Genomic DNA, 22,922 nt, shown 5'->3' with positions numbered 1-22,922 from the left:
ATAGAATCAACTAGAGGGTGAAGATATTACCTTTTTGATGTTCAATCTTCTTGAATTTGAGTTCTAGGGTTTCTTCTCTCAACAATGGTGTCCCCATCGAATGTCTAATGATATGGAGGGTTTACCCATGTTAATAGGATGTTGGGGAATTGAAATAAACATAGAATCACCATGAGAACTTATCTTGGGTGGTGGAGAGACCCTTAAGGAGTTGGGTTTTTGAGAGCTTTCCCTGCTAGAGCAAGTTTTTATGTTTTGGGGCTGTGGGGGACAAAATATAGCTTTAAAACGAACCCCCACTAGTGCGCCCGCGCTACTGGAGGCTTGCCCGCGCTAAATGGCAGTAACACTGCCTCAAAATTAGCGCGGCCGCGCTAATGGGCGCGCTACCGGTGTGCATATCGCATACTATTCTGTAAAACGCGCATAACTTTTCGGACAGAGATCTCGACGGGACTTTACATGTATAAAATATCAAATTAATGCCTATTTAATATGTCCACACCTAGTCCGAATGTACGGGATGTTACAAATCTCCTTCAAAAAGCTCTCAAAATGATCAACTATGGGTGAAAATAAACCCAAAATTGCGGATGGAACGAATTAATACGTTCTGCCCAGGCCTAACCGCATCTGCGGTCAAAATACCCGCTTTTGCGGTTAACACTCCGCTTCTGCGAAAATCACTAAAGCCGGCCACTACCGCATCTGTGATCCTTCGTCCGCATTTGCGGTTCCGCAGATGCGGCCCGCACAACCGCATTTGCGGTTTCTGACAATCCCCTCCATAACCGCCTCTGCGGCTTCTCCCTCCCACATGCGGCACCGCACCTGCGGTGCCCAAACCGCAGGTGCGGAAATATCAGAAGCAGCAACTTCAGCAGCTGCAACACAATCCAATTTCTCCGTTAACCACCCAAAATCACCCCGAGGCCCCCGGGTCCTCAACCAAAAGCACTAACACATCCTAAAACCTTATTCAAACTTGTTCCAATCCTCAAAACACCTCAAACAACATCAAATCACCCGAAACACATCGAATTCAAGCCTAAGTTTCTAAAATCTTCCGAAATACGCTTTTGATCAAAAACCCAACCAAACCTCGTCCGAATGACCTGAAATTTTGCACACATATCCCAAATCATATAACGAAGCTACTGTAACTCTCGGAATTCCATTCCGAACCCTATATCAAAATCTCGCCCACCAACCGAAAATCGCCAAAATATCAACTTCGCCAATTCAAGCCTAAATCTACTCCAAGGCTCTAAAACCCATTCCGATCACACCCCTAAGTCATAAATCACCTTCCGAAGCTAACCGAAGCATCAGAACTCACATCCGAGCCCTCTAACACCTTAGTCAACATCCGGTTGACTTTTCCAACTTAAGCCTTCTTAAAAGATACTAAGTGTCTCAGATTTCACCAAAACCAATCCGGATTCAATCCAACCAACCCGATACCTCAAAACACAGATGAACAAAGCAAATAGGAGCAGAAATGGGGGGAAACGGACCGGTAACTCATGAGACGACCGGCCGAGTCAAGAAACATACCTGAAGCCTCAAACAGGTGAGGATATCTGCTCCGCATCTCCCGCTCGATCTCCCAGGTAGCCTCTTTCACGGGCCAACCTCTCCACTGCACCTTCACCAAAGCTATATCTTTTGATCTCAACTGTCGAACCTGACGCTCCAAATAGCTGCTGACTCCACATCATAAGTCAAATCACCCTCCAACTGAACCGAGCTGAAATCCAAAACATGAGACGGATCTCCAATATACCTCCGGAGCATAGAAACATGGAAAACCGGATGCACACTCGACAAGCTGGGTGGCAAAGCAAACTCATAAGCCACCTCCCCAATCCTTCGAAGTACCTCAAAAGGCCCAATAAACCGCGGACTCAACTTCCCTTTCTTTCCGAATCTCATAACACCCTTCATGGGCGAAACCTTCAACAGGACCTTCTCACCAACCATGTAAGACACATCTCGAACCTTCCTGTCAGCATAACTCTTCTACCTCGACTGCGCTGTACGAAGTCTCTCCTGTATCATCTTCACCTTATCTAAGGCATCCTGAACCAAATCTGTCCCCAATAGCCTAGCCTCACCGGGCTCAAGCCAACCAACTGGAGATCTACACCGCCTCCCGTACAAAACCTCATGTGGGGCCATCTGGATACTCGACTGGTAGCTGTTGTTGTAAGAAAACTCTGCAAGCGGTAGAAACCGATCCCACGACCCTCTGAAATCAATAACACAAGCGCGTAGCATATCCTCCAATATCTGAATGGTGCGCTCGGACTGCCCGTCCGTCTGAGGGTGAAAAGCTGTGCTCAACTGCACCTGAGTACCCAACTCTCGCTGAACAGACTTCCAAAACTGGGAAGTAAACTGAGTGCCCCGATCTGAAATGATGGAAAGTGGGACACCATGCAACCGAACAATCTCCCGAATATATATCTCTGCCAGCCACTCTGAAGAATAAGTAGTACAGATAGGAATGAAGTGCGCGGACTTGGTCAGCCTATCCACAATCACCCAAATAGCATCGAACTTCTTCAATGTCCGAGGGAGTCCAACTACAAAATCCATAGTGATCCTCTCCCACTTCCACTCAGGAATAACCATCTGCTGAAGCAAGCCACCCGGTCTCTGATGCTCATATTTCACCTGCTGACAATTGAGACACCGAGCTACAAATCCCACAATATCTTTCTTCATTCTCCGCCACCAGTAGTGTTGTCTAAGATCCTGATACATCTTCGCGGCTCCTGGATGAATAGAATACCGCGAGCTATGGTCCTCCTCCAGAATCAACTCCCGAAGCCCATCCACATTGGGCACACAAATCCGGCCCTGCATCCTCAACACCCCATCGTCTCCAATGGTCACGTCTCTAGCATCATCATGCTGAACTCTATCTTTAAGGACGAGCAAATATGGATCATCATACTGGCGCTCTTTGATGCGCTCATATAGGGAAGACTGAGAAACTACACAAGCCAACACCCGACTGGGCTCTGAAATATCCAACCTCACGAACCGATTGGCTAAAGCCTGAACATCAACCGCAAGAGGTCTCTCCCCAACTGGAATATATGCCAAACTCCCCATACTCACTGCCTTTTGGCTCAAAGCATCGGCCACCACGTTGTCCTTCCCCGGATGATGCAATATAGTGATGTCATAATCCTTAAGCAACTCCAACCACCTCCGCTGCCTCAAATTAAGATCCTTTTGCTTGAACAAATGCTGAAGACTGCGATGATCAGTGAATACCTCACAAGATACACCATACAAGTAATGCCTCCAAATCTTCAACGCGTGAACTATGACAGCCAACTCCAAGTCGTGAACGGGATAGTTCTTCTCATGGGGCTTCAACTGACGAGAAGCATATGCAATAACTCTACCCTCCTGCATCAATACACAACCAATCCCTACTCTCGAAGCGTCACAATACACTGTATATAAACCTGAAGCTGCTGGCAAAACCAACACTGGAGCTGTGGTCAAAGCTGTCTTGAGCTTCTGAAAGCTCTCCTCACACTCGTCCGACCATACAAATGAAGCAACCTTCTGAGTCAACTTGGTCAAGGGCGATGCGATAGATGAGAATCCCTGAACAAACCGGCGATAATAGCCTGCCAAACTAAGAAAACTACGAATCTCCGTGGCTGAGGACGGTCTGGGCCAACTCTGAACCGCCTCTATCTTCTTTGGGTCGACCTGAATACCCTCATTGGACACCACGTGTCCCAAGAATGCCACTGAACCGAGCCAAAACTCACACTTGGAGAACTTTGCATAAAGCTTCTCCTCCCTCAGCCTCTGCAACACAACCCTCAAATGCTCCACGTGCTCCTCCTGACTATGCGAATATACCAGGATATCATCAATGAAAACTATGACAAATGAGTCAAGATAAGGCTGGAACACGCTGTTCATCAGATGCATGAACGGTGCTGGGGCATTGGTCAGCCCAAAAGACATAACCAGGAACTCATAGTGACCATATCTGGTCCTGAAGGCCGTCTTAAGAATATCTGAATCCCTGATCTTTAGCTGGTGATAACCCGAATGGAGATCAATCTTGGAGAATACCCTCGCTCCCTGAAGCTGGCCGAATAAATCATCAATGCAAGGCAAAGGATACTTGTTCTTAATTGTTACTTTGTTCAATTGCCTATAATCAATGCACATTCTCATCGTGCCATCCTTCTTTTTCACAAACAGAACCGGCGCACGCCAAGGTGACATACTAGGCCGAACGAACCCTTATCTAGGAGTTCCTGAAGCTGCTCTTTTAACTCCTTCAGCTCCGTTGGTGCTATACGATACGGAGGAATAGAAATGGGCTGAGTGCCCGGCACCAGGTCAATACCAAAATTAATATCTCTATCCGGTGGCATGCGCGGCAGGTCTGCAGGAAATACATCAGGGAAATCCCTCACAATTGGGACAGAATCAATACTGGGAGTCTCAGCTCCAACATCCCTCACAAAGGCAAGATACGAAAGACAACCCTTCCCAACCATACGCTGGGCCTTCAAGAAAGAAATCACTCTACTAGGAACATGATCAGTCACACCTTGCCACTCAATCTGTGGCACACCTGGTATAGCCAATGTGACTGTCTTGGCATGACAGTCCAGAATAGCGCGACATGGAGATAGCCAATCCATTCCCAAAATGACATCGAAATCCACCATACTCAATAATAAAATATCAACTCGGGTCTCCAAACCCCCAATAATCACCACACACGACCGGTACACACGGTCTACAATAACAGTATCGCCTACCGGGGTAGATACATGAACAGGTAAACCAAGAAACTCACGAGGGGTACCCAAATAGCGAGCAAAGTATGATGACACATAAGAGTAGGTGGAACCGGGATCAAATAATACAGAGGCATCTCTGTGGCAGACTGAAATAATACCTGAAATGACAGCATCGGAGGCAATGGCATCGGATCTGCCTGGCATAGCATAAAAACAGGCTTGACCGCCCCCTAATCGACCTCCCCCTCTGGGGCGACCCCTGGCTGACTGATCCCCACCCCTAGCTGGCTGGGTGGGTGGTGGTGGAGCAACTGGAGCTGAAGCTGATGACTGGCCCCTCTGCTGGGATGAACTAGCAACGCGGCAGGGACAGTGCCTCCTCATATGTCCAAACTCCCCGCACTCATAGCAACTCCCCGGTGCTGGAGATGGGGGCTGAAGGGAACCCCTCGCACCGGAGTGACCAGCAGATGAACTCGGCATAGAAGAGCCCTAAACAGATGGAGCACGGGATGAGCTCTGAGCTGGAAGGGCACTAAGTGATGAATGGCCCTGGTGTGAACTGTAGGAACCCTGACCCGATGACGCCCCTCGATAACCTAAGCGATCAGACTGACCATGTCGGAACTTTCGGCCTCTGTCGTGCTGAAACTGGCCCCTCGAAGGAGCACCACTGTAGCTACCAGATCCTCGAGGCCTCTTGGCCTCCCTCTCCTCTCGCTCCTGGTGACGGACAGACTCAATCTCCCTGGCAATATCCACAACCTCCTCGAATGTAGCACTAGTAACCCTCTCCCTAGTCATGAGAATACGGAGCTGATATGTGAGGCCATCAACGAACCTCCTGATCCTCTCTCGATCTGTGGGAACCAACCAAACTACATGTCGGGCTAACTCAGAGAATCGCATCTCGTACTGCGTCACCGTCATCTCCCCCTGACGCAGCTGCTCAAACTGCCTACGCAGCTCCTCTCGGCGCGACTGTGGTACATACTTCTCTAAGAAGAGAACAGAGAACTGCTGCCACGTAAGGGGCGCTGCTCCAGCAGGCCTACGCCTCTCATACGCCTCCCACCAAGTGAAGGCAGCCCCGGAAAACTGAAAGGTGGTAAATGACACACCACTAGTCTCTAGAATCCCTGTTGTACGAAGCATCCTCTGGCACTTATCAAAAAATCTCTGGGCATCCTCGCCCTCTGCACCGCTGAATGTCGGAGGCTGGAGCCTACCAAACCTCTCAAGTCGACGCTGCTCATCATCCGGCATCACTGGTACTACAAACTCCTGAGCTGGTGCAACCGGCTGGGCTGGAGGTGCCCCCGGTGTCTGGAGTCCCTGCACAACCTGAACAGGTGTGCGAGCAACGGGGGTCTGAATCCCTCCCCCGGTCTGTGAAGTATCTGCAGTCGTAGTAGCTGAGACCGCCTGAGCCAAATCGGTACACACTGACAATAACTGAGATAAAGCCTCCTGAAGGCCTGGAATCACAATAGGCACAGCTGGTGCCCGAACTGGTGCTGCTGCAGCATCCACAGCTGGGACCTGGTCCTGAACTGGGACAGCTGGTGGATCTGCAGGTGCTGCCCCCTCTGCTCTGCCCCTACCGCGACCACGACCGCGTCCTCGGCCTCTGGTGGCCGCAGCTGGTGGAACTGGTGGTCGTCCACCCTATCCAGTAGTGCGTGTCCTCACCATCTGTGAGAGAATAGAACAACAGAAAATTAGTACTCGGATCAACAAACTCGCACGATAAGAATTTCAAGAATGTGAAGTTTCCTAAAGGTTCTGCAGCCTCTCGAGGATAAATATAGACGTCTCCGTACCGATCCGCGAGACTCTACTAACCGGCTCATGACTCGCTAGACCTATGTAACCTAGGCTCTGATACCAACTTGTCACGACCCCAAAGACCGGTCGTGATGGCGCATATCACATTACTAGGTAAGCCAGACCAACTATCAAACCACAACCCATTTTCATTTAATAAATCATTTGCTAACACGGTTAAATTTCCAATTATCATAGTATGATAGATATGCGAAAGTCAACAAGACATAGATACTGCACAGCCCACACTGATCTGGTGTCACGAGTCTAGAGCCTCTAATACAAGTCTGAACAACCTACTACATAGATAGTCTAGAAATACGGAAAGTAATAAGATAGAAGGGAGAAATCAGGGCTGCGGGCGCCATGCAGCTACCTCGAAATCCCTGGCAGATACTGGAAAACAGCTGAAAGCTCTCACTCGGCCGCTCGGGCACCTGGATTTGCACACAAGGTGCAGGGAGTAACGTGAGTACGCCAACTCAGTAAGTAACTAAAGTAAATAATGGACTGAAAGCAGTGACGAGCAGTTCAAAACATATAACTCTAAAACCAGTTCTGTCATAAATTCATCATTTTCAGTTTAAAACTTTGAAATCAGATACTTAGCAACAATTTCAACAGAGGCTTATTCAAAGAAGAGTGAAAGCAGTGAAAACATCATAATAGGGCCCCTCGGGCAAGAAATCACTCAGAATATAGCCCCTCGGGCAGCCTCTCAGTCACTCGTGACTCAACTCTCGTCACACAATACTCACTATCAGCACTCAGCTCAGTATTATCTCGTAATAATAGAAATCATAGTAACCGCTGCGGCGTGCAGCCCGATCCATATATTTATAGTCGACTACGCTCACTGGGGGTGTGCAAACTACGGAGGGGCTCCTACAGCCCAAGCATCATATCGCTGCAGCGTGCAGCCCGATCTAATATATATATATATATATATATATATATATATATATATACACACACACACCTGCCTACACAGTGTATTTTTTCCGCCAAGGGGTGTCATTTGACACCCCATCTTATAAGGTGGCTCCGCTACTGACAACCACCTAATGAGTTCCCGCAAGTGGGGTCTGGGGTAGAATGTACGCAGACCTTACCCCTGCCTGGAGAGTAGAGAAGTTATTTCCGAAAGACCCTCGGTTCAAAAAAACGAAAAGAAACAAGAGAGATAATATGGCAGTACCATCAACAGAAAAAAGAACTTTAAGATGGATTAGGTAATAGGTTTGAACAAATGGACCGCTGTGAAAAAATTGTTTTGGCACTAAACTTATATATTTTAGTGCTGGATTTGGATCTATTACGGATAGGGATACAGTTAGAACTCTCTATAACAACATCAGTATATAACAATCATTCGCTATAAAAATCAACTAAGTTTTTATAGAACCAACGAGACTTCCGCCTCATACGGCTCCGTCCCGAGCTTTCGTCGTCTGCCTTGGCATTAAACCACTATTTATGCATGTATTTTCAGCCTGGTTTAACGAATCTTTTTGCTTCTCGGGTGGTGTCGAACAATGGTGTTTGCGTTGCAGGAGATGCCCGCCCGTAGGGCTCGGCCTGCTTCCCGCCCGAAAGAACCGCTCACTAGCTAGCCGGACTATAATATATGTTGTTTATAACAATACTTCGTTATAACAGTCAAAAAAATTCGAAATAAATAAGGATGTTAAAGAGAGGTTTGACTGTATATACATTTAAACATTTAAGGGAATGGTAGATATGAATAATTTTTTTAAGTTGATGGGCAAATATGACCTTTTACCGTTTTACAAATTAGGGGAAAATTAACAAGGAGACCCTTTAGGAAGAATATGAGAAAGTAGAGAAATATTTTAATGGGAAAATAATGATACTACTAAAAAATAGGAATCAAATACCAAAGCAACAATCCTAGAAAGACAAATTAAGGGTAGTTTGGTAAATAACCGACAGAGATTCATGGAATATGCCTATGTACGTGAGTATATGCTGTATTCGTTATTCCCTCGTGTCGATTTAATTCCACTTTTATCCCAATTCCTTTATATAGCGAATTAAAAGTGTAATTTAACATAACAATATATTCCAGAAATTTTTCATTAAAAAAGGAAATTGCACAGTTAGCCACTAATTAGAGATGTCTTTACTCTTTAGACACTGTTTAAAATGTATTTACTCTTTAACCAGTGCTTAATAAATTTATCCTCCCGGACGAAAATACCCTTGTGCTAGACATGGGTGCTGTGTAAATATTAAGGACATGGTGTCCTTAACTTCATGAATGTTGTATAAATATTAAGGACAAAGTGTCATGTCATTTCCTTAACTTCATATGTGCAGTGTAAATGTTAAGGACATGGCGTCCTTAACTGTGTGCAGTATAAATGTTAAGGACATAATGTCCTTAACTTGTATTTGCACCTTTTGTTGTTAAACTTTAGGACCTCATGTCCTTAACTTCATATATGCAGTGTAAATGTTAAGGACATGGCGTCCTTAACTTCATGTGTGCAATGTAAATATTAAAGGACACCATGTCCTTAATATTTATATAGCACTCATGAAGAAAGGGTAAAATCGTCTTTTCGTATTACTTTTAATAGAGTGGTGGCTATTTTACTTCATATATGCAGTGTAAATGTTAAGGACATAGTGTCCTTAACTTTATGAGTGTTGTGTAAATATTAAGGACATGATGTCCTTACTTCATGAATGCGACGTAAATATTAAGAACAAGGTGTCATGTCAAGTCCTTAACTTCATATGTGCAGTGTAAATGTTAAGGATATGGCATCCTTAACTTCATGTGTGCGATGTAAACCATGTCCTTAATATTTACACAACACTCATGAAGAAAGGGTAAAAACATCTTTTTGTATTACTTTTAATAGAGTAGTGGCTATTTTTGCTCAACATTAAAAATATTAGATAAAAATTGAATAACATGTTAAAAAATGACTATCCCACGCTATTTCCACTTTAAAAAATGACGAAACGTCAAGTATTTACTGTTACTACGATGCACATTATAGTTGACAATTATATTAAGTAAAAATCAATTATAAATAACTCTCTTTCAAAAATATTGGTTATATTAGTTTTATCTGGGTGCACGTGTCATGTGTTCCCAAGTCCCAACATTAAAAATCACGAGTGGTCTAGAATAGCGAAAGAGATATATTATGAAAATAACACCACAAAAGAGAAAAAGGGAGAAAGTGAAGAGATTATTGTAGTAGTATATCTTTTCTTCTTTATGTCCTTTCCTTTGTATTTTTCCTTTTGGCACACAAATCAAATATTGGAACAAGTTTTCTAGCTTTTACATGCAAATAATGAACGGATCTTGCAGAAATGGCAAAGTTGTTATCATGTAACTAGGAGGTCACGGGTTCGAGCTATGGAAACAACTTCTTGTATAAATGCAAGGTAAGACTGCATATAATAAACCCTTGTGGTTCGGTCCTTCCCCGGACCCGCACATAGCGGGAGCTTAGTGCACAAGGTTGCTCTTTTATCTTCTTGAGCTGAGGGTCTTTCGGAAATAACCTCTCTACCAGTGGCGGATCCAGAATTTTAAAGTTATGGGTGCTCGCCGATAAAAACTTCAAAAGAAGAGGAAAAATGAATTTACTTGTGGGTGCTCGCTCAATATTTATCTAAATATTTGTACAGTTGACTATATAAATTTATTAATATGGTCAAAGTTAATGGGTGCTTAAGCACCCACAACTCCCTATGTACATCCGCCACTGCTCTCTACCCTCAGAGTAGGGGTAAGGTCTGCTTACACACTACCCTCCCCAGACCCCACGGGGATTTTACTGGGTCGTTGTTGTGACTATAAGTTGAGAGGGTGAATTTCGAAATGCACATCTAACACTATATATGTAAGATCTGAAAAGATTCAATAGACAAATGTGAAAGACCATAAATGAATGAGAAGAAATGGCACTGACAAAAGCAGGTGAAGATTCAATGAAATTTTGTGTTGTTGAAAACTAAGAACTAATAGCCCAATAAATACTTTCTCAGTAGAGAAACACCATTTTTTGGTATTAAAGATACAACACAAACTCAACAACTCAGAAAAATAACTAGTGCCGAGTTCAACAGCATTCCTGGTGACCAAGGGGTGCAATTTATTTGATTTCCTTGAGTTCAAGGGCTGCGATTTCTCTGACAACTTGCGCTTTGTCAGCCTCAAACTGCTCGTCCTCTGCAGACAAGAAAAGACGATTAACGACAATGGTGAAACATGCTTTCAAAAGATGCGGTGTGTTCCTTTTGGTTGTGTTTCGTACCTTTGTCAGTCTTAAAATCGGCAAAGAGACGAAGTAGTTTGCTTCTGTTAGCAATAAGGATGCTAACAATATCTGGAGGCTTGTTGTGATTTGCAGCAAAAAGCTGCAAAGCGTTAAAAAGTCAGAGACAAAGCATTTGACAATGGAGTTAACGAGCGGATATTTAAAAGAATGTTAATACCAATAGAGTACCTTGAAGACATGAAACGCTTCGATTTGGATACTCTTGCTTGACTCCTGCCAAAGAAGAATTCAGCAATCAACATTGGGTTAAAGCGATACCATTTAAGAACATTTGTTAAAGACTCGCTGATGTTAGGATTCTCACGTCAGCTGAAGTGACGAGAAAAGAGCCTTATACTTTTCCATATTCGTAAAACCTACTTACTTTATCCTGCAGCATATCTTTGTTCATATGCACAGAAAATGTCTATATCATGGTTTGCAAGGTCAACTAGCAAATGACACTCCACACCACAGGTTGTTCATCTAAACAATTACCCGTCTACTACTTGATAGTCACAGATAAAATTTAGGAGTGGCAGCTTACAACAACAACGACAAGAACAAACCCAGTATAATTCCACATGTGGGGTCTGGGGAGGGTATGTGTACGTATACCTTACCCCTACCTTGTGGAGGTAGAGAGGCTGTTTCCAATAGACCCTCGGCCAGGACTAGCAGTTTGAACCTGTAATTTCTGAACCTAACCAGGTATCTCAAGATGTTAAAATACAGTTTTCCATACTCTATAATGGGCGGCTTTAAAGTTGGGATAATGATTTTTTTTTTTCACTTTTTTTTCAATTTTCTAATACATCTTAAAAACGTTGAAGGCGTAACAGTTTTTGGCAGGTAGGATTGTAATCCAAACTCAACCCACAGACACCCAAAAGTGAAGACTCAAAATCTGTTAATATACATGTGGAATAGTAACCTGTGTCAACATGTCTAAATTTAACCCAATACCGCACCTATTTATGCATGTCTCCCTAAACTAGCAGCCACAGAAAGGGTATATTGAGAAGCATAGGAAAGCCCAGAGAATAGAAAGCAAATGGAAGTAACTGCACCTACAGAGCTCTGGCATTGAAAGAGACATGAGGAAAGAAAAGACAAATAAAAGTGACAGCGAGTAAGAGGGAAGGTGATCGATACCCTGAGTAGATTCATAAGAATCCTCAAGTTGTCTCTTGAGCTAACATAACGTGTCATTACAGCAGAATTTGAGCGGTCCAACAGCATATCTGCCAAGAGCTGCAACAGTAAAGCAGACATTATAAGGATTTAGAAAGAAAATTTTTTAAATGTTGGCTCCTTTAAAGCTAAAAGTCACGAGTATCCTGAACACGAAATTTGAAAGACTACTGCCAAAATACGTAACGTGCTTAAACATCTACTTTTTTTGAAGAAGTAAAACAGACATTATAAGATCTATAAAGAAGAATTTTACAAAGGAGCAGTGTGCTTGAATATGATGTGGCACAAAGAAGCAATTATTCATTTATTTCTCAGTAGGAACCAAGATAAGTAAAAATGCTATTTGAACTGCCGGAAACTGTCTTCGAAATCACAGGTTCTGTTCCCAAAAATAAAAAATACAGTCATGAAAACAATCTACAGAACGATTTTCCATTTACATTCCACTGGCATATGAAAACTCCTAACTTCCTCCTTATTCTTCCTTTTTTGTATTTTTTATTTTTTCGGAATAAGTCACCAAATTTTTTATTCCTCCAATAGAATTGTGAAAGTGCTAAATATGTAGTTACAAAAAGTCATAACCTTGCTTCACAAAATTCGCACTAATGAAAAGATATGAGGAAACCATATTATTTTATATTTATATTTAAGCCTATGAAGTGGTTCAGCTTTTCCTTCAAAGAATATCCGATTCCTTTCATTAAATATAAACCAAAATATACATGACGGAATGATATTCCATAATGCTACTACTGTCTTTTTCACCCTCCCGCCTGACCAGCATGAAAGAGCGTTCTTTACAACATTGGCACAACACAGTTCCATCCACAAAGATTTAGAAATAAATTTCACAACTTTGCCACCACACCATGCAGCAGCAAATAAGTAATATATTCATCATGCCTCCCAACACAATTAACAAAAATATAAAAACCCCTTCTTCGCAAAATGTTTATGTCAAGCAAGCTTCATGAGTAGCCAGCCAGCAGAAACCAGCCATCATTAAAGGGGCTTTGCTCCTCCATATAATCTTCCAGAGCCCTTAGTTTAGTGCAATCGACGATGATACTACCCTTATAGACACTTAACAGTAAAAACTCCAGCCCTTCATTGTTTACGTATCTGGTGTGCCTTGTATAGATTAATACATTCCTACTATTTCCTTCTTAATATGAAAAAGAGGATTCCCTCTCAGTACTCAACCTAAAATGCACATTAGATATGTATTTTCTAAATAGTTCGTAACAAAACTGTAAACGAACATCCCTGAGAGCAGAAAAGGTGAAAAAAGAAAAGAAAAGAAAAGCTCTTCAACAAAATGCAGATAACATTCAAGTCACCAAAACATCTTATTTGTGTAAGATCTGGAGGATTTAAGGAAAGAAACGCACTTTTTACCTCAATGATTCATAATGCAACATACCAAACTTACACTGAGATTCTTTGCAAAATGTGAGAGATTCCAAAGAAACAAAACTCACGCCCAGAACTATATACTATTCGACAGAATAAATCCCTTACCTTGACAGCTTGTCTTCTAGTGATGTAGTTACTAGACTCAAGCAGCTTCGAGTTATACTCTGTGAAGAACTGAAACCAAAACCAGAATAAGGTGTATAAGTTACCAAAGGAGAATATCACAGAACAAGTAACAAGTCATTCATAAGCAACCCAAAAAGCACACAAGAAACAGCTATTACAAATGAAAAACAAATATTCCCTGCAACTTCTGAACATATCTGTGTATCGTTTCACTAACTCCCACTAATCCAAAGAAAACAACAGTGGTACCTTTTATTTATTTATTTAACTTTTTTTTTGGGGGGGGGGGGGGGGGTGATAGAACAACTGAAAGTTGAAGTAGTTGAATTGAAAATCCTTAACCCTCAAAGATGCAAGATAATTTTCAGTTTCCTTTAGATAATTACAATTGATCTTTTCTGTTTTCACCCTTCCCTCAACTTCAAAATCCTGGATGCAATAGACAAATAGAGCAACAAGAATAAGTTCTACAATTTAGGATTATAATACTATTGCTAACGGGATAATACATTGCCACAAAACACTCAAGAGCGGAAAAGATGACTTCACAATCATGTAATCTTAACAAAGAACTTAATAGTGTAAGCGGAACTAATACTTTAAGAAGTAGCTTGCAAGCATTATGTATATATGTGAAAATGAATCCACAAGCAGCATAATTCTTCGAAAGAAAATATATATGATTCAAACAATATGCCTGCACACGTTCAATAGAAACACTTCTCCAAATAATTAACTTTCATTACCCAGTCATAATTCTTCGTAAGAAATTCAGCTACTGTTGATTTGTGCCTTGTCATGAGTTCCTGACCAAGAATTACAAGCCAATCAGGATAATGCCGCAATAGTCATGATAACTTAGTCCCTATGGAACAGCAAAAGCTATAAATTTCCACCGCCATTTTGTCCCTATGCAGTTACTTCTTAAATATTTTCTAATTTTAAGTAGCAACATGGCTTCGCTTTCTGCTTTTTCTCCCAACTTAATGAGATGTGATAGGGCAAAGGAGAAGCAGACAGACAGTGTATTTGCTTTATAGTCAATATAAATTGATTAAGTAATTAAATTGAATATGACAATTATGCATAAAAACAGGATTATCTATACGATGTTCATTCCAGATTCTTGATCAAGAGCATTCAACCTTAAAAGTGGCAGCAGCATCAGCAGCAATGTCAAAATTTGGCAGCTGAATATAATCGAAAAACTTCTTCATATGCTCAGACTCCAAGACATATCTAGAAACAAAAGAATAAATGTAAGTTCTCAGCAAAAAAGAGCCATACAATAGCACCAGAGCTACTTTTATGTTTCTATTCAAGCCTTAATCAGGGACTAGAAAGAGATTACTGAAAGATACTAATTACTTCAACGGCAGGTCACATAAATAAGTCTCCTAACACCAACAAAACTTAAAAGGAGCAAAGAAATAATTCTAGACAGTTTTCTAAAAGACGAAAAAACTCATCAAATAGGTTCATGTGGCTTACTTTGCAACACTCTGGTGGCGAATGCACTCCCGCAGCATTGCACCATAATGTAAAGCCATATCTGTGTTCTCATAACTAAATGACAAGGGAAAAGGATCAATCAGAAGTCAGCGAACACACAGCAAAGAGATTAGCAACAGGAATCCTCATAAACATCTTTTGTCCCCACAAAATAACTTCCTAGAAGCTCTCCGACATCAAATGCTTGCAAAAAGGCAGCGGAAAAATACTACCCTATCCCATTTTATGTGATAAAATTTGACTAGCCACGCAGATGACTTTATAAACATCCAGAAAATACATTGGGACTAATAAATAAAATTAAGGTCTGTGCTAAAATTAATATCTGAATTTAATTTTTGAATCTTGTCATTGTGTAGAGCCGATATTTCTATTGGACCAAAAAGGAAAGTGTTTCAAACAAAAGAAGATCATGCAGACAAGGCTGACACCCACAAAATAAGGAATGAAAATAAAGGAATACAAGAAATGATTTCTTTTATCCAAATAATCTGACCTAGCTTTCGCATGGATACAGATTAGAAACCAGCGTCAGAAAAGTAGAGGCAAAAACAACTTAAAGAATATGGAAAACTAATAAACAAGAAGCATTTGACAATGTAGGACAAAGCCACCACATTTTGAACATGTTGATGACTGTAGCTTACCCTAATATTAATATGTCCATCAAATCAATGTTTGCTTCCAAGTAATCACAAGCAATCAGCCGTGACTGAACCTGCTGCCTCTGCAGATTTGCTACTACTTGAGTAGCATCTTTGCGGGTCTGTGAAATAGAAACATCATTTTATTATAGAAAAATAAGGAGTAGAAAAAACGAGATATCATAATTGTAACAGGCTTAACAAAAGTGAAAACCCAATTCAAATTGATCAAATAACATGTAGTAGAACCACCTTAAAAATTAGAGAACAACTAGACAACACACTCTCGAAATACAAAAAGAAAACCATACATAAGACCCAGCTGACCATAAGCAACTTCTGAACTCACAGAAGACGTCAAATTACCTCTAAATTCAAATTGGGAAGACAAGTAATTATCAGCCGGAGTGTGTTCTCTCTGAAGAACTCTTGAGTCAACTGAGCACAAGCCTCAGCGAGAGGCTCGGATTCGCCATTCCCGTAAAGAATAATCTTTAATTCCCGGATTGACTTGCTTAACTCCATCATCTGCGGATATGCAGTTAAGAAAAAAAAGTGTATAACAAACACTATACTAAACATAATCAAGCAAAAGCATAACTTATACAAAAGTGTACTGCCATATATCTATCTCAAATCATAAAGAACATATATCAGCTACATTCAAAATAGGGGCATTGTCACTGATGATTCAACACGCAATTCCAGATCACATATTTGAGAAATCACCTGAGTTCAATTACCGGTTCTACTGCATATCACATAAAACTCATATCCACCACTTCCATTGTTCACTTAGCAATTGGTGTTATCAACAAATCCACAGAATTAAAAAATAAATTCTGATAACAAGAAAATGAACCAGATTCAAATTGGGTTTACTAAAGCTATCCCATTTGTGAAAATTTTCACAAAGCAAGCTAATTCAAACAATTGAACCAAACCAATCAACTATGAATCCCCTGTATCCGTTCCACTCTATTCAGATCACTAATTCATAAGCTAAGCTAATTCAAAAGTCTCACCCCAACAATCAATCAATCATCAACTATTCCACAATTCCAAACTAGTTAGGACCGAAAACATAAATCCTTATATATTTCACTCTGTTCGAGCCCCATTTTCCACCAGATACAAGATAAGAAAGGTAACATTTTTCAGTAAGAATCAATCAACTGCATCTCAAACCAAACTAGTTGAGCTCTGCTATATGAATCCTCTGTATCCATTCCACTCCATAGTCCATTCACATCATTAAGCCACAACTAAGCCAATTCAAAAGTATCAGCCTAAAAATCAATCAATCACATCAACTATGCCTCAATTCCAAACTAGTTATCTGGCCCTTTTTCTTTTTTTTCAAAAATAAGAATAAACACCAACCTTTTCAGGTCATTATTTCACAAACTAAGCCAATTCAAAAATCTCAACCCAACAATCAGGCAATCATCAACTAGACCTCAATTCCAAACTAGGTTGAATCGAAGATACAAATAAATAGTTATTATGCTCTATCGGGGTCCATTTTTCTCCCAATACAAGACACGACAATGCAACAAACAATCAATCAATCATCAACTACGCCTCAATTCCAAACTAGTCAGGATCGGTGACATAAATCCCTATGGATTTCACTCTATTGGAGTCCCATTTTTCTCCCAATACAAGACATTGAGACAAGAAAAGCTAACATTTTTTTTTGTGGTAAAAATAAGAATAAAGGCCAAACCTAATCATCAACTACACCTCAATTCCAAACTAGTGAGAATCAAAGATACAAATCCCTATATATTTCACTGTATTGGAGTCCCATTTTTCTCCTGATACAAGACGTCGAGACAAGAGAAACTAACTCTTTTTAGCAAGAATAAGAATAAAGATCAAACCTTTTCACCAACTACGCCTCAATTCCAAACTAGTTAGGACCAACAATATAAATCCCTATATATCTCACTCTATTGGAGTCCCATTTTTCTCCCAATACAAGACATTGAGACAAGAAAAACTAACATTTTTTTTTTTTGCAAAAAATAAGAATAAAGATCAAACCTTTTCATCCACTACGCCTCAATTCCAAATTAGTGAGAATCAAAGATACAAAATTCCTATATATTTCACTCTATTGGGTCCCATTTTTCTCCCAAAACAAGACATTAAGACAAGAAAGCTAACATCCTTTTAGCAAAAATAAGAATAAAGATCAAACCTTCTCATCTTTTTTGGTCTCGCGAGTATCAGGAGCACGCTCAAGGAACATAAGAAGATCACGAGTCTGACGAACAAGGTCAACTGGAGTCTTTGGCTTAGACTTGAATAACCCCTTCATCTTCGCATCACCAGCAGCACTAAAGCTATTCTCCCGAAACGACGTCGCAGAAACAGCAGCAGTTGTTGGAATAGGGGACGAGAGCCTCTGAACCACAACTGATTGTGGTTCTGATGAGGCTCTGCCCCCTTTCCCTCCTGATGATAAACAGCTTCCTATTTTGCCTTTATTTTTACACCAAAAACACTGTGTATCAATTACAGTTGAATTCTGTTACAGTTCTTCAATGGCTTTAATAGGGGATTCTCTTTTTACGTTTTTTTTTTTTTTGTTGGGGGGCCAAGATTTTGTGTGATTTTTTTAATGGGGTTTGTGAGTTGGATTTGGGGAAGACAAAGTAATAATTTGATCTATGATGGGGTTCAGGTGAGTAGTTCAAATTGTGTCGATAAGTATTTGTTTTTTTTTCTCCTATGGCTAAATTCCTATTACTTCTACATTTCCTCTTTACATTTTTCTCTTTTTCTACCAAAATATTACCTACTATATAAGTTCTAATTTGACCTTTTAGTTTTTTCTTAAATACTTGATATTCGGAGTTAATGATCCGATTAATCTGAATTCATGGATAGGGACTAGCAAAGGAAAAACATTCCCTATTTAGAATTTATCTATTCTCAAAACTTAAATCAGAAACTCGAGTTAAAGTTTAATGAATTTCTTCCGTTATATTACATCGGCGGACTCATTTTTATATGTTTTTTATTTTTGTGAAATAAAATACAAGTATATTTCTATAATATTGTATATTCAATAAAAATATCTTGATAAGAGAATAAAGTTGGAAAAGTATACAAGTTAAATGGAAAAAAAAGGTTATTTATATCCTGTTTAGTTTGGGAATTCACTAGTTTATTGAATAATTCTATCATCAATGGAAAAAAAAATGCATTATTATATATTTTTTTAGTGATTATGGCAAATAATCAAAGAATATCAATTACTATTACTTTTAACCAGTCAAGAACTCCCATGTCCAACAGATGAAAGTAACTGAAATAAGGATGTTGAGATGGATGCGTGGGCATACTAGATTAGATAGAATTAGGAATGAAGCTATTCGGGATAAGGCGAGAGTGGCCCTTGTGGGAGGAAAAGATGCGAGAGGCGAGATTGAGATGGTTCAGGCATGTTAAGAGGAGAAGCACAGATGCCCCAGTCAGGTGTGAGTGGTTGGCCTTGGGGGGTAAGAGGAAGGGTAGAGGTAGGCCAAAGAAGTCTTAGGGAGAGGTGATCAGGCGGGACATGGCGCAACTTGAGCTGATCGAGGACATGACCCTGTATAGGAGGGTGTGGAGATTGAGGATTAGGGTAGAAGGTTAGGAGGTAGTCGTGCGTTTCCCTTTGTCTTCAGTAGTTCATTAGTGTTAGTATGATACTCTTTTATCTTAAGTTTGTTATTTTCGCATATGTTGTTCTGTTATTACTTGTCACCAGTACTTCCTTGGTTTGCTATCAGTGCTCCTTTCATATTCTCTATTGCTATCAGACATCGGATTTTAGTTTCTCTAAATAAATTGTCTTGCTATAGGTACTTCTTTCATATTCTTTATTGTTATCTTCAATTTATTTTCCTAATATAGTGTCTTGCTATGAATTGCTATTAGTGCTTCTTCCATTCGCTTTAGCCAAGGGTTTATTGGAAATATTCTCTTTGCCCTCCCAGGGTAGGGGTAAGCCTGCTTACATCCTACCCTCCCCAGAACACTGTGGATGCTCATTTGTGTCAGTAGAGTGGTCATATTTTCAGCTATGGAGTTAGTCGGGTCTAAAGCCACTGAGTGAAGCACGGGAGTGATTTGAGCGTTTCTTGTCGTCCACCCTGAGTTTTGCGCAATCTTGTCAAGTAGGATCTTGCTTTCTCTGAAAGTTTTGCTCAAAAATGCTCCACCTGCTGAAGCATCAATATTTGCCTTCAAGCTATCTGACAAACCCATGTAAAACCTCTGCCCCGATATTTACTCCGGAATACCATGATGTGGACATGTAACCACCAGACCCTTGAATCTTTCTCGCGTTTCTTGCAACGTCTCTGTGGTTTCTGTCTGAAGCTCAATATCTCATCAATTTGCTGAGCAGTCTTGTTGGGTGGGTGAAATTTATTCACAAATTGCTCGACTAATTCCTCCCAAGTAGTGATGGAGTTTATGGGGAGTGAATTAAGCCAAGTCTGAGCCGCTACCGTCGCTGAGAATGGAAACAACAACAGTCGTATTGCTTCCGGTATCACGTTATGTTGCCTCTGCGTGGCACAGATTGACAGGAAATTCTTCATATGCTGCTGAGGATCTTCAACGTATGACCCAGAGAACAGTCCCTTGTTCTGCAACAAATGTAGCATGTTATTTGTGATTTGGAATGAATCTACTTGTATCTGAGGGACTACAATGGCAGATGCTAAGTTGTCAGGGGTGGGTTGTGCCCAATCATACAGTGCTGCTTCTGGCACAAGTGGTACCACATCCTGATTGTTTGGGTCATTCTCATTGTTTCTGTTGTTTAGATGATCGTTTTCCATGTCTGGTTCGATTTGCTCTGATGAGTTTTGTTGTGGTTTGCCTTTCTTGTTTGCACGATTCAGTGCCTTGAAAACTTTCTCAGGATCCGATAATGCTTCCAACAACTCATCAGTTCTTGAGGAATTTCTAGGCATGCACCTGTAACACCCAAGACTACAAACGTTAGAATTTCAATGATCAGTTTAAATTGAAGAAAATTAACTACACTAGGAATTTTTTGCACTTCTTTTAACTGCAGTCAATAACACCGTTAATTCCCCGGCAACGACGCCAAAATTTGATCACGCCCAACTATGCCTTATAAAAAGGACAAAGCGGTTGCTGCAAATATATTCCGGTTAACAAGTCCGGAGTCGAATCCCACAGGGAATTAACCTATCAATCACAGCTATTGGACTCACAGAAATTCACGTATTCAATCTTCGGAGATATTTAAGTAACGAATTGAATTTTTATTAACTAAATATTACGTAATGAAAATGCAGTATTTAAGAACTAACTATAAACGGTTTATAAACAAGAATGGGAATGATCTAAGGTTCTGATTTCCCCTATTGTTGGAATCCTTTCCGCTCTGTTTGCTATAAATTTGGCTAAGTCTTCTCTATCGATCATGAGCACTCTGACTTTCGTAACTCTCTCCCGAGTAATTACTACAATATACTAGACATATTCTCCCGAATTACGCTAGCTAACTTTAAGTACAACTCACTTAGATCGCCCACAATGTTTCGTTATCCCTAATCCCACCTTTAAACCCTTCGTATTGATCCCTCATATACGTTAGGAGTGATGATGTTCAACAATTACCTAAATATGCACTCTCTCCCGAGTAATGCACACTAAACAGGAACAGCTAATTGAGGGTCCTTCAATCAACAACAATAAGCATATAGTTGGACAAATAGAGATAGTACTATGGCAAATCTATATTAACATAATGAGAAAATCATCCTTCAACAGGTTCCATCAAAACCCTAGATTATCTGTTTAGCTACTCATACTCATAGTACAAATTAAATATCCAAGGTAATTTGCATAATTAAATTACAGAGTAAGGATTAAGAGATGTAGAAATCAATGTTTTCGACTCCCAAGTAGTGTTCCACGAGCTATTCTTGCCTTCGGTTGCAAAAGTCCTTCAAAGTGGCATTTTTGAGTCTATTTATATGTTTGGGACAAGCCCTAAACGTGTAGGTCAACTTCTAGTCAAGCCGGGAAATAATTAAAACCTTCAAAATTCGGACTGGGCCTAGCCTTAGGCCTGGCGTCGCCTGGATAACGCCAGCCTAGGCCTGGCTTTAAGCTGGCCTCGCCAAGCTAAAGCTTGGTCGAGCTGGCTTTTGCCCGGCTTCTCCTTTTCACTGTTTTCGAGCGCACTTTCGACGTTTAAGCATCCCTAGCTCTACTTTCATTTCCGATGCACCTACACATAAAATAGCCTCCATTACACTCAAACAAAGTGTATTTTAACATTAAAACATGTAAAACGCAAAGCATATAATGTGCAAAAACCATGAATTATAGCCACACATCAACCCACGTGTGAGATTTCGCTGGGCTGTTGTTATTGCTGTTGTTTGTTGTTGTTTCAACCAGCTTTCTACTATGAACACCAGTTAGAAAACTTAACTCTAAAATTTTATAGCAAGCAAATTTGTTACTTACTTCATATTTAATTGTCTATCCAACAAATTTCAAGTTTTCCCAGAACTTTTAAGTAGCAATTGATTATTAATAGGAGCAGCATAATTGATATAAAGAGAATAAAAAGGGAAAAGTTCATCACATAGAAGTAGTATAGAGCTAAAATGATGGGGTAATTTTTTTTAGCATTACATTTAAAACTTTACAAAAAAGAATTGCATAAAGAAATGTTGGTCAAACCTTTATTTATTGTTTAGCAATTGTAGTATCAATCATCATATTATATAATTTCTATAAGTCATTTTCGATAAATCAACCATGTCAAGTCATGCCATAAAGAAGCCACGTTGCTGCAATTATGGTGCTTTAAAATTAGAATCATATATTATTCGAGTATATAATTGCCTACAAAAGGGTTTATTCTTTGGTAGCCTAGTTAGCTAAAAACGACGTTAATAGCTTTCTGTTTTTATTTAAACTAGTCTTAGTATACGCGCGATGCGCGTGTACCTTGTACGATGCATATAAAATTATAAAAATATAAGCCCTTAAAAATAAAAAATTTCAAATATTAGCTAGATCGGAAGANAGTAAAAAAAAAA

General features: G+C 40.3%; 1 protein-coding gene across 1 annotated transcript; it reads right to left on the bottom strand.

Moving 5' to 3' along the window:
• Positions 1-10,534: 10,534 nt before the first annotated feature.
• LOC109240446 (putative MO25-like protein At5g47540) lies at positions 10,535-18,560 on the bottom strand. The gene is made up of 11 exons (XM_019407095.1): positions 18,035-18,560; positions 16,195-16,356; positions 15,832-15,950; positions 15,164-15,238; positions 14,818-14,911; positions 14,419-14,478; positions 13,652-13,720; positions 12,086-12,184; positions 11,120-11,164; positions 10,928-11,030; positions 10,535-10,842 (listed from the first exon to the last, which is right to left on the bottom strand). Exons 1-11 carry the CDS (start codon positions 18,152-18,154, stop codon positions 10,766-10,768), a joined length of 1,023 nt encoding a protein of 340 aa, XP_019262640.1. The 5' UTR covers positions 18,155-18,560; the 3' UTR covers positions 10,535-10,765.
• Between the last annotated feature and the right edge of the window lie 4,362 nt (positions 18,561-22,922).

This window comes from Nicotiana attenuata, unplaced genomic scaffold (assembly GCF_001879085.1).
Source record: "Nicotiana attenuata strain UT unplaced genomic scaffold, NIATTr2, whole genome shotgun sequence".
Lineage (NCBI taxonomy): Eukaryota > Viridiplantae > Streptophyta > Magnoliopsida > Solanales > Solanaceae > Nicotiana > Nicotiana attenuata.
Note: the sequence above shows the minus strand (reverse complement) of the source record. Positions and strands in the feature narration are given on the sequence as shown.